General features: G+C 62.4%; 2 protein-coding genes across 2 annotated transcripts; both read right to left on the bottom strand.

The window, feature by feature from the left end:
* Positions 1-643: 643 nt before the first annotated feature.
* On the bottom strand, positions 644-3617 carry KIF19 (kinesin family member 19). Its single transcript, XM_085304803.1, is given in 10 exon segments — positions 644-881; positions 1001-1113; positions 2138-2225; positions 2227-2243; positions 2336-2476; positions 2574-2636; positions 2802-2956; positions 3045-3132; positions 3256-3366; positions 3525-3617. Coding segments are annotated over 10 exon segments (1107 nt in total).
* Positions 3618-4352: 735 nt separating this feature from the next.
* On the bottom strand, positions 4353-12372 carry DNAI2 (dynein axonemal intermediate chain 2). The gene is made up of 13 exons (XM_085304831.1): positions 12043-12372; positions 11711-11872; positions 11493-11614; positions 10717-10859; positions 9956-10069; positions 8212-8351; positions 7809-7931; positions 6641-6864; positions 6216-6351; positions 5645-5791; positions 5145-5372; positions 4701-4805; positions 4353-4475 (listed from the first exon to the last, which is right to left on the bottom strand). Exons 1-13 carry the CDS (start codon positions 12223-12225, stop codon positions 4467-4469), a joined length of 1836 nt encoding a protein of 611 aa, XP_085160957.1. The 5' UTR covers positions 12226-12372; the 3' UTR covers positions 4353-4466.
* Between the last annotated feature and the right edge of the window lie 146 nt (positions 12373-12518).

Raw genomic sequence — 12518 nt, 5'->3', positions numbered from 1 at the left:
GGTCCGGGTGCCTCCCCGGTCCTGCCGGGGCCGGGCCCCCCTCGTCCCCGATCCTAATAAAGGCAGAAAACGCGAGTGTGGGGGTGTCCTTGGGGGCTTGCCGCTGCCGCGGGCTGCGCGGCGCCGTGCTCGCGCCGCTCCCGCGCTCGGCCAGTCTCCGTTCAACGCGACCCTCGAGAAGGGTAACGCGCCCCGGGACGCCTGCGCCGGTCCGCGGCGGCGCGGGGCAGCTGCCTGCATCTCCCGGCGCTGAGCGTCTGCACGGGCCCTTCCCGAGGCTGCCAGCAGGCTCCGGCCGTGGGCACCTCCCGGCACGGCTTTGCCCATCCCCGGGGACTCGGGTCCATGCCTCGGGGTCAGCTTGGCAACGGGGCCCTACGGACGCGGGATGCAGCAGGGATCCTGCTGCCTACCTGCGCTGCCACGTGCTCTGCCGCGGCACGGCGGTGCAACGCTGCGGTGCCGGCGCTCAGGGACCGATGGGACCGGCACCCCGGCACGGGACCGGCACCCCGCCACGGGACCAGCACCCTCACTCGGGGCATGCCCCGGTCCTGCCAGGGACCCTCGTGCCCGACCCGCACCGCAGCCCGTGCGTGCGAGCAGGGCTGCCGGAGAGCTCCTGTTGCTGGGCTGAGACTCGTCAGACTCGGCTCCCCGGTGACACCCATTCCAGCTGCGGGCGCCGAGGACGGGGCTGCCAAACCTTCCGCTCCCGGAGCCGGCTCGGCTCCTCCCCGAGGGCCGCGATGCTTTCACGGGCTGCGGCCACGTCGGGCGGTTCTGGCGCGTCCGACCGGTCGTCCCCCGCAGCCAAGTCCCGCTCGCTGTCACCGGCTCCATACGGCTCCTTCCTCTCCCCCTCGCTCCCCCGCCGGCCCCTCCGGAGGAGGAGGAGGAGGAGGAGGAGGAGGAGGTCTCACCACCCGCCCGGGGGGCTGGGGGACCCCGTTGGTGTAGGACGTAGCGAACACCCCTGCACTTGCCATGCCCCAGGCACCCCGGCTCGGTCTCCGTCTGGCTCTTGAGGCTCTGGATCTCCCCGTGTAGGTCGGCGGCGATGCTGCCGTACTGCGCCACGCTGTGCGAGACGCCGAACGGGTTCCTCCTCACCTGGGACAGGGAGCCAGCGTGAGCGGGGCCTGGCACCCCATCGCTTCGGGCAGAGTGTGTCCCCCAGCGGGGTCCCCGAGCAGGGCGTGGCCGGCGGAGCAGGACTCCGAGCGAGTCCCTGAGTRGGGTCCCCAAGCAGGATCCCCAAGCAGGAAAAAGCTCATGGAGCAGGTCCCCAGTAGATCTACAGGCAGGTTCTCAAGCAGGGCACAGCTCATGGAGCAGGTGCCCAAGCAGGTTCCTGAGCAGGTCCCCAAGCTGGCCCCAAGCAGGGCATAGCTCATTGAGCAGGTCCCCAAGCAGGACACAGCKCATGGAGCCGTCCCCAAGCAGGTTCGTGAGCAAGTCCCCAAGCAGGACACAGCTCGTGGAGCAGGTCCCCAAGCAGGGCATGGCTCGTGGAACAGGATCCCAAGCAGGTCCCTGAGCAGGTCCCCAAGCAGGACACAATTCATAGAGCAGGTCCCCAAGCAGGACACAGCTCATGGAGCAGGTCCCCAAGCAGGTTCCTGAGCAAATCCCCAAGCAGGACACAGCTCGTGGAGCAGGTCCCCAAGCAGGATACAGTTCATGGAGCAGAATCCCAAGCAGGTCCCCAAGCAGGACACARTTCATAGAGCAGGTCCCCAAGCAGGACACAGCTCATGGAGCAGAATCTCAAGCAGGTCCCCAAGCAGGACACAGTTCATGGAGCAGGTCATAGAGCAGGTCCCTGCTCGTGGAGCAGGTCCCCAAGCAGGTCCCCGCTCATGGAGCAGGTCCCCGAGCAGGTCCCCAAGCAGGTCCCCGCTCGTGGAGCAGGTCCCCGAGCAGCGCACAGCCGGCAGACCAGCGTCCTGCACGGTGTCCCTGCTCCAGGGCCGGCGAGGCAGCGTGAGGCCAACACCTCCAGCCCCCCATGGTAAGGGGCAGCAGGGGCCGCTTGGCTGCCCGCGGCGCTGCACGGCTGGTGCGGCGCTGCCCATGGCATGGCCAGCGGAGGGCTGGGCGCGGGCAGGCGTGCCGCGGCGGAGCGCGGCCCCACTGCGGTGCTGATGCTCCTGGCCCGGTCGGCGTGGGCGAGGGTGCTGCGCGACTCCTCGGAGGCGGTGCCGGCCGGGCTGATGGGGGCTGTTGCCGCCGAGGGAGTCCTGGCCGCGGAGAGCGTCGGTGAGGGGTGCCGGGCCGGGGGGGGTCCAGCCTGCGCCACCCGTGCCCACCGCGGGCCCCCAACCCGCCGCACCTCAAGCAGGCAGGTGAACTTGCTGTCGCGGTAGCTGACGAACTTATTGCTCATCCGGTCGCTCAGGGCGTTGATGCAGTTGCCCAGGGCCAGCAGCGACCTGTTGATGGGGGCTCCCTCCTTCACCCTCCGCCCGCGGTTCTGGCTGTGCCGAGGGAGGGCAGCGGCCGTGGCGGCTCCGGCCGTGGCGGCTCCGGCTGCGACGGCGGGGGCACCTCGCACTGCCGTGCGCCCCTACCAGCGCCACCCGCTCCGAGCCCGCCAGGTCGATCAGGAAGAGCCGGATCATCTCGTTGTAGATCTGGGCAGGGAGAAGGAGCTGGGCGCATCCTGCCCGGCACAGGGACCTCCCGGGGCATCGCGTCCCTCGCCCATTGCCCCGGCCCCCAAAGACGCCCCGCTTGGGGCAGCGTCACCAGGCAGGGCTGCACGGGGCAGGGGCATGTCCCCTGCGTCCCTCCCGCACCTCAAGGTAGGACATGGAGACCTCATAGTCCACATAGCCACTGGTGTCCTCGATGGCCTGGAAGAGGTCGCCAAGGATCCGGGCATAGATGTCAGGCTCGCGGTCTGTGCCCAGCATGGTGTAGGTCTTCCTGCAGCCCGGGGGAGGGCAGGGGGCTAGTGTGGGGCTGGGAGCCCCCAGCCGCAGCCTCCCACCATCGGGCTGCCCTGATGCCCGGGCCATGGGGCCCCCATCGCCCCTCACTGGTGGGGTTGTAGGCGAAGACAGTGGTGTTGTAGCTGGAAATGATGCCAGTGACGAGGCCCCGGGTCGTGGCATGGTAGATGGTCTCCTGCAGGAGAGCGAGAGGCCCCAGGGTATGTCCCCTGTACCCACTGTCCCCTGCCTGCCCCCAGACCCACATGCTGCCCCTAGACCCATGTCACCTAATGCCCTGCCAGCCCCTGGACTCCACMTGGGTGGCCGTGGAGTTGAAGGCCACTTCAAAGACGTAGGATTTCTCCCGGGAGCGGTTGCCTCGCAGGACGTCATCAGGGTCCTCCATGGGGTCGCRCAGCAGTACAACCTGCCGGGGGGCYGCGAGCGGGGCTGGAGCCCAGCATGGAGCTGCGGTGCCCGCAGGGCCAGGCTGGGCATTGCATGGCCCTTAACAGTGCTAATTGGCACTTGGCTAGGCCCYGAGGTCTGGCACGCGCCCACCGGGGAAAGGAGTGGGGAACCCACTGCTTGCTGGCCAGCGTGGCTGCTCCGGGCGCAGGGGCCTGTGCTGGACCCATCCCGAATGTGGCAGAAGGTGTCAGGAATCAACCCAACCATGGTGAAGCAAACAGCAGTGCCGCGTCCCGAGGTCGTCACCCAGCACAGATGGCACGGCTGGAAAAACGCGGCCCTGGGCCCGGAGCGATGACGATGTGCCGGGAGCCGGCGGCGCAGGGACAGCGGCAGCGCACAGCTCAGGGCTGGGGGACCGCACGAGCCATCCCTGCCGTCCCCCGGCAGTGGGAAGAGCCCTCCCGGGAGGGCTCATCCCGAAGCCTGGCACTGGGATGCTGCCCCACCCGCTGGCACCAGCTGGGCCGCGCGGGAGCCCAACCGCCAGCTCATTAATAATTGACCTGTGGGTAAGCAGGCAGGTCGGCGGCTCGGTGATAACAGCCGGGCTGTGTTTACCCAGCGCTGATAACCCCGGCCCTCGGCACCGGCTGCCGCTCCCGCAAACGAGGACGTGCGACGAGCGGGGCTGCGCTCGGCGCTGCCCGCGCAGCCGGGAAAAGGCACGGTGCCGCGTCGGGGAGCAGAGGGTGGGAGAAGCCCAGGCTGCCGGCACCGGGACCCCGCTGCTGTCACGAGCCGCCCTGCTCCTCRGCCCAGGGAGGACCAGCTGGGGCCGTGGCACAGGACGCATCATCCCTGCTGCCACGGGGCACCGTGCCACGGCTGGCAGCTGGCTTCACACCTCGACGCAGGCTGAGGAAGAGAGAAGGGAAAGAGAAAGGACGCAACTTTCCCAGCCCCTGCTCAACCTTGTTGTGACCAAACAGGAAACATGACTTGGAAACCTCCTGTTTATTCACCCAAAGGAAAAAAATTGGGAGGGCAAAGGGCCAGGGAGCATCTGTGACCGACGCGAAGGTTTCTGCACCATCCACCGGTCCTGCTTCCTCGCTACGGCTCCTGCGGAGGGAGCAGGTCGGGGGCTGCGCCGCGGGGCCCCACTCGCCCCCGCCGCCTCGCAGCCCCACGCAGGGGGAACGGGGCCGAGCCCTGATGAGGGGCTCGGGGCAGGGCAAGGGCTGGCGTGTCAGGCTGGGAGCCCTCACGTGGGCACCCGCCCCACAGGCCACGGACCAGAAACCCGAACAAGGAGGGGAAAGTGGCACGAAGCTGGAATTAGCTGACCTTGGTAGCATCCTCCTCCTCRTCCTCTTCTTCTTCTTCATACTCAGGCAGCTTGCTCTCTCCTTCCTCCTCTTCCTCCCCCATATCACTTGTATAGTCTTTATCCTGAAAAGCAGAGGTCGAGCCATGTCCCCTGCCCCATGGCAGCCATTCCCTACTCAGTTTTCTGCCCATTTTGCTGCTTTTCTRTGTGTCAGTGGCTACCTCATGCTGTCCTTAGGAATGACTTCAGAACCCCCCTCCACCCTGTCTCCCACCCCTACGGCTCTCCCTGCAGCTGGGCTGGTTCAGAGCGAGAGCCCACCGGGCCTAGGACAGGGCCTCCCACCCACCTGGGGACGGCAGCACCAGGCAAATGTGGGTGATACTCCCCAAGTGTCTCCCCGCCTGCTCCAGGGATTTTGGAGCCTGCAGTGGTTGGCTGGTCCCTGCCATCGTCGGTACCTTGGCACGCAAGCGCTTGGCCTCTGCCTGCGCCCTCTTTTGCAGCTCCGCTTCGATGACCTCGAAGAACTCTTTGCGGACCTGCTCAAGCACCTCGTGTTGGCTCTCCTCCAGCCTCTCCTCCTTCCCCTCCTCGTCCCGGCCCGCCGACTTGGCGCGCTCCTTCAGCCGCATCTCCCGGTGCCGGGCCTCCAGGATCTTCTCCCGCTTYGTCTCTCGCTCAAACATCTGGCGCAGAGAGGGGGGAGGTCTCTGAGGGGTGTTGAGGCCGAGCGAGGGGCCTCTGCTCTGCACAGGGATGGCTCCCGGAGGCCACCCCATTACCCACCCTCCCTCCGCTCAGCCCCTTYGCAAGCAGAGCAGGGCCTGCTTGCGGGCAGTGCTGGCGGAGGGGCTGTGCACGGGGCCAACGGCATGCAGGCCMCGTTGAGGGCTTTGCTGCGGTGTGGTGTCCAGCAGCTCTGCCAGGCACAGCAGCTCACAGTCTGAAGGGCACCTACAGCCGTGGCCAGGGTCTTCTCGTTCTTCTGCAGAGTGCAGAGCCCAGAGGAGATTTCCAGCAGCGTGACGGTGCCCAGCTTCGAGCCGCAGCCGACGAAGCACCCGTTGTCCTGCAGACGCAGGCTGAAGAGGGGCTCGTCGCAGATCTGGGGAGGGAGGACAGGGAAATGCTATCACTTGGCCCTTACGTGATGCCCACAAGAGGGACGTGAGGCTGCTGGGCCAGGCAGCGCAACCTGCAGAGGCACATCAACGCAACTGTCAGCAACAAGGGCTACGAGGGATGTTTAAAACTGGTTCAATTCTAAACTGCAAATTTTTGGACATACTGAGCTCCAGGCAAAACTCAAAGTTGAAAGGACACCTGCCATTTGATGGAGCTTATCCAGAGCACAGCACAAGCCAGGTGGGGCTGTACATATTCCCCCAGCTCCCAATTCCACCCCTAGCTCCATCTGCTCTGCCAGGCAGCATGTCAGGTCTGCCAAGCCCCTGCTGTGGGTGCTGGTCCAAGGGCAGCCCCGTCAAGCGAACAGGAGTGAAGGAAAAAGGGGCTGTGTGGGACCCAACCTTCAGGCTGAGGGAGGGGTCATTCTGCTTGAAGAGGAAGTCCCAGATGTCCAGCGTCCCATCCATCTTGGTCGTGAAGAAGACAGCTGGCCTCACAGTGCTCCAGCACCCGTCCGTCAGGTAGGAGAGGTGGTACCTGCCAACAGATCTGCTCAAAGCCCAGCTGCAGTGGGGACAGGCTCAACTCCAGCCCCACCACTGTGGCCGGCACACACAATTTTCAGCACGTGCCTTTAGCCAAGATTGAGGGTCTAGGAACATCCCTGTTCCAGTGCCCTTGGCTACACCGGCAGCTCTCTGGCTTGGTGACTGTCCCACCAGCTTTTCCTCCTTGACCAGAGCAGTCTAGACTCTGCTGGTCATCTGCCTTGAATGTACTTTTGCACAGAGTTTTTTGCAGAGGTTCAGAGACACACGACACCTACTTGGTCCACATAATTGATGATTCTTTGCTCTCCTCTGACCAGATCCGAGCAGTCCAGTCACCAACCGTCAGGAAGAATTTGGGGTAGAAAGGGTTCCTGGCCAGTGCATAGATGGGTCCATGGTGGCCGCTGTAGGTACCAGCAATTTTTTCGGGGGGTGTCTTGGCCTTGCGATTGCAGGTGATGATGATGCCCTGCTCTGTACCCACCATGAACTTGGTGGGCTGAGGGTGGGAGCAGCAGAGAGCAGCCGTCAGCAGGTCAGGGGACCCCACTGCASAGGGGACAGCTGGGCAGTGAAGGGCTTTGCTGTCAGAGCATACAGGGAACCAGCTGGGGCAAGAGTYTGGAGAGAGCAGAGCCCTGGTACCCAGCATGAGCTTTGGGGACCRTGATGCCAGCAAGACCCTGTGTTCTGGGAACAGATTGACTCCATATGCCTAAAGCTGGATGAGAGCATGCTGCAACCTGCAGCACAGTGCTCTGGGGCTTCCCGGCATGTGCACAGGATCACTTGGTGCATCRGACATCCGTACTGGGCCCACAGAGCCCCATCACGGCTGGTGACCTGGCACTGCCCTAGCTGGGTTCGGCTCACACTCCTGCCCCGGTTAGGATACACTTTGCAGAGGCCTCTCCAAGTGCAGCCACCAGCTGAGCTGGGTCCTCAGCCAYTGCTGACCCCCAGCAATCAGCCCTGCCGGGCCGTGCTGTTGCCTGTCGTGCACAGATGAAGACGCACGCTGAGCCCCGGCTGGCAGAGCCGAGCTCCCTCRGAGCTCGCACCTAATTTGCACCGTCTCAGCAGAAACCACTCTGGAGAACAGCACGGGAGAAAAGGGAAAGCCGAACCCCAACACTGGACAACTTGCACTCTCAGCACTGCCCCAGGGAGGCTGGCTGGCTCATAGYCCCCTGCTCTCCTGCAGACACCCCACTTACAGTAACCACCGAGCCTCTAGTCCCWCTCCAGCTCTTCCAGGGAGGGACCAAATCCCAGGTTGTTAGTGGGGCTCTGGGGAGGGGAGCATGAAGTGCCTGGGGCCGGGTGACACTGCCACCCGCGGCACACCAGATACCCTGCCACGCTCCCTCTGTCCCTTGAGATCAGGGGTGTGTAGGCAGGGTGACCCCAATGCCAGGCCAGGGCAGGGGAGGGAAGGCTCACCATGGTCGGCTCAAACTCTAGCGAGATGGCACCCAGAGCATTCTCCAGGAGCCCTTTCCGGGTGATGTCCAAGACCAGCGTCTCRGTGGGCTCAGAGAGCTTGCGGATATCCCACCACAGGACCTGCAAGGGACAAGCATCAGGAGCAACGCTGCAGTCAGGGGCTGACCTTGGTGCGGTCGTGGGCGCTGGGGGAGCTGAGTGCCCTGCAGCCAGGCAGGGCTTCCCTATGCCAGCCCAAATCGCCTGCCTGGAGGACAGGTTCCCGTGCTGGCATGGCATGGCAGCCCTGGGAACCAGCGGCTGGTCACACAGGCACAGAAAGCTCTTCTGGGCTGTCAGCACCTCTCAGCCACGAGCCCCACAGGAGTGGCTGGCATCCTTCCCTGCTCCTGCCCTGTACCTGCCCATCAGTGGAGGCTGAGAAACACTCGGTGCCGGTTTTGGACTGCAGCCAGATCGTTCCGTACACAGGGTCCCTGTGGCTGAACTCCACGGTGGACACCTCCACGGGCAGCCCCCCCTTCCTTGTGTCCCAGTAAGCTGGGAAGGAAAAGAAGCTGTCAAGATCTGCACCARCTCCCTTGCCCTGCTCCTTTGCTTGGTGCTCCCTGACATTTCCGAAGAGATGCTGCCCGGTTGTTGAAGTCAGAATAGGGCACAAATCTCATCACAGTGTTCACAGTACATTTCCCAGCCCCAGAATAACTACGCAGGCTCCCTGCTGGTTGGGATCCTGCTGCTATGATCCCTCAAGGAGTGCCCAGTCTGAGAGGAAACAGCTTGCACTAGCACAGCTGGATGCTGGAGAGAACTGGTGGCTGACGAGTCAATGTCTGCTGCCGGTGCCAGGCTAGGCAGCGGTAACATCTCAAACAATCACGGCAGGTCTTCAGAGGTGATCTCTCTGTGGTAGATGTCCTACAGCCCSCAGAGGCAATTAATCCTACCGTGTGCCCCTGCGCTGCACAAGGGGTTCCAGCAGCACCAGACATGGTCTAAGCACCCAGCCCCTGTCAACTCCAAACAGCAGCTCCTAAAAACCAGCKCGTGTGTGACCTGACCCCGTCTGCAGCCTCCTCCTGCGTGTCCTGAGGACCCTGCCTAACACAGGCAGGTCCCGTGCGAACAGCAGTAAACATCTTTCCCTATCTTTGCACTGACACACAGCAGAGGGCAGGCCGCGGCGCAAGACCGTCCTTGGTGCAGCAAAGGTTAGGCAGCTGGGCCGCGATGGCACCGAGCTGCACGCACTCCCTCTTGCTCACTTCTAATTAGGCAACTGAACGTGACGGAGTCTGCTCCGCTGGGCCTGTGCCACACGCCTGGGGAACACTGTGAAGGACGAGGTGAAATTCACTCTCCTCCATCACCTCCGGAGCGTGCAGTAACAGCCCTGTAATGCATGCCCTGTCAGATATGATTGCTGCTGCAAATGGCAAGGAAAACATCAAAATGAGTGCAATTAAATCAAAGGGCTTGTGTGGCTGACTAAATAAACGAATCTGGCAAAGAGGGGCCCTTTTCTAAGCATGTGTAACAGCAGTATAAAAACAACTCAGTAAATGAAATTACGGCAACTCTTCTGAGCTTTTGCCACATCAAGATACAGCGCCATGGGAGCATAAAATGCGTGCTGCTCAGCTACCGACCCAGTGATYTCTGCCGCGCTCTTGCTGCGGCTCCAGCTGGCCTGACCTCACGACTGCCCGCGGAGCACTGGGCAGCAGTACAGGCCCAGCGTGCTTCCAGGGAAGAGTGGAGCTGAGGACATGGGAGTCCCGTGCTGYTCTTCAGACATACGTGTACATGTGCCCACAGCCCCGGGCAACGTGTGCCAGTCCTGACAGCCTCCTCCCGTATGCAGCCCCTCGAGAGCTGCCCAGGTAAATCCCTGCCGAGTGCAGCGCATGCCTGGGCTCCCAGGCACGGTGCCCTCCCCTCCTGTTACCTGTGCAGGTGAGCACATGCATTTCCTCAGCACGCCACACCCTGAGGCTTCAAGCCACGCTCAGGGGATTGCTGGCTGCAGCACTGATGACATTATGTCGATTCTGAGCATAACAGTGCTGGAACAAGGCTCTCACCGAATTAAACAAAGCCAGTCCTTCGTTAATACGGCTTTATACCTAATCCATCTTCCTTACCGATCTGCCCATTGTAGCATCCGCCTGCCAGGATGTGCGAGTCTTTGGGGTTGTATTCCAGGCTCACGAGAGGGGATGATGGCTTGAGAACCAGCTCTGGCTTGTTGGAGTTTTCTACCAAGAAGGGATGAATAAAGAGTAAAGTGAGAAGGCAGCCCCAAAGCAAAGCAACACCCACCCCCAAACCAGCCTTTCAGTACCGCATGGAGATTGTAACCCATCCCTCCCAGCCCGGCTCRCTGCCACGCCGCGCGGCGCCGGACGAGGTACAGCCAGCGCGCTGGCCGTGCCACGGGGAAAGASAGCTGACCTCTCCTTGCCTGTCAGCCCAGGGACAAGACCCCGTACCCCAACCCTCTTCTTTGTATTCTTCACTCCAAAAAGCAACAGGTCTGAGATATTATTTGGTAAAACAGGGCAATTCTCAACACGGGCTTTGCTGTCTCTTCCTTTGTTAATCAAGGGCAAGCGAACCACATAAACGTAAGAACCACATAAGAGGAGCCTGACCCAGCTGCAGGTACTCTAGCTCATGAAGTAGTGTGGTGGGAATTTAGTGGTTATTTTCCATCTGTTGGCCAGCTTTCAGATCCCATTTCCCCCCTTCTCTACATTGATCTGTGGGCCAAAGATGAAATTAAACCTCCGTTCACCCGCTCTGAGGTTTGTGAGGCTTCGCTACATCCGTGAGATGCTCTGACGGCACAAAGTGCTTTTGCAGCGGCAGCATTACTGGCTGGTGAACTTTCCCTTCCCCTTACCAAGATCCCAGATGTATGAGTTAAAGCTCATGTCCTTCATGTTTTTCTGGAACTCCAGACTCGAATAAGCTACTGCCAGTTTCTTGCATCCATCGGGGTGCCAGGAGAGGTGTGTCGCTGTCCTTTTGGTTATGTTTGGATCCCTTTTTCACAGCAGAACATCAAACAGACATTAGCTTGCTAATAGCTTTGTCATGCCCTGGGCTGAGTGTCTCCCAAAGGAAACTGGGAATCRCAATTAAAACAAGCCATAGCCCCTGAGTATTGATTGCAGGAAGCRATTCTCTGGTGGGCTGGGTGGGGGGAGAAGAGTCAGTGATTTAATAAAGTCTTTCCAGTTATATGCTTCTAAGAATCCAATTATGTTACTGGATCTGACTTTTAGAAATGACCTAACAGCCTCTGACATTTGAAAATAATCTTTGAGACACACACACACACACACAAACACAAACACACACACATGAGATCTTGCCTAAGCTGCTGCTAGAAGATACTCAAAGTTGCATCTCTTCTTGGCCTGGGGCACCTAACAGCAAAGTGCCTGGCCAGGGCGGAGGGCAGGGAGGTGAGCTGCTGATGGAGTTGCTGAGCCCAGCTCTTGCAAGGCCAGGGTGGTGGCAGGTCTCTCCACTCATAAACTGACCCAGCACTATCCTAAAGCCACCAGGTTTTTCTACCTCCTTTGTCTCCAAAGGTCTCAGCTGGCACAGCAGCCCACCGTGGACCTGCAGAGATCGCTGAGCACGGTGCCCCAGGCCAGCGGCTCCTGTTACCTGATGACATTGATGGTTTTGGCAGAGGGGGACTCATCTTCCACCTCGGCCATCTCCTCCTCTCCAAAGTACTCCTCGTAGATGTTGATGGCRTTGTTCTGCTTGATGCAGTGCTCCATCAGCTGCAGGAAAACACTGTCAGAGCCCGTGCTAGGACACTGGGAGCTGCCTGGGCGAGGGAGCGCCGGGACCGGTGGGGGTGACAGACACGGTCTTACGGTGCCAAGGTGCGTGATGGTGTTGATGTAGTTTTCATCCTTCTCCACTTTCTTCCGGAAACGGATGGTTTGCTCCATCTCGTGCGGGTTGACATCTTTGGGCCAGCCGCCCTCCGTGTGGTTCACGCCGCGGGTCTCCACCTCGACCCTCTCCGTGTTCACCTGGAGGACGGCGGTGGAGGAAGCGGGAGCGAGACGCCAAGCTGGACGGCTGGCCCTGCACCGACGCGACGAGCGCAGCCGGGTTTTCCCGCGCCGCCGGCTCCGGCCGGGGGAACCGCAGCTCCCCGGCCGGCGGCGCGGCTCAGCCGTCCCACCGGGGCCGGCGTTACCTCGTGCTCCGACATGTCGCTGGCGTGCTGCACGTGGGCGTCCACGGGGTTCCTGGCCACGAAGCCGTCGGCCGCGCCGGGGTCGGGCGGGATGTCCGCGGTGACCTCGGCCGGCCGGTCGGAGAAGTTGCAGGGCCGGCCGAAGTCGCTGCGCTTCTTGGTGTACACGTAGACGATCTCCATGGCGGCTCCGCAGGCGAGCCCCGAGCAGGACCGCCCCGCCGCCGCCGCCGCTGCCTTTTGGGGGGTTTTGCCCGATTCTGTCCCCGCTGAGGAGCCGGGGGCGGCCTGCCCCTCCCCCTCCTCCSCCGGGGCCCAGGCGTCCGGGCCCTCCTCCCCTCCCCCAAGCGCGGCCTTTCTGGGCGCCGCTCTCAGCGCCGCGTCCGCCGCTGCCTAGCAACGCCGGGGCGGGGGTCACGTGACGGCCGCCGCCCGCCGCCATGTTGGGGAGGGCGTGAGCCGCGCGTGTGTGGGGG

This window comes from Rhea americana, unplaced genomic scaffold, assembly GCF_003343005.1.
Source record: "Rhea americana isolate MKP2758 unplaced genomic scaffold, rheAme1 scaffold_21, whole genome shotgun sequence".
NCBI lineage: Eukaryota > Metazoa > Chordata > Aves > Rheiformes > Rheidae > Rhea > Rhea americana.
This window is presented reverse-complemented; position numbering and strand designations above follow the sequence as displayed.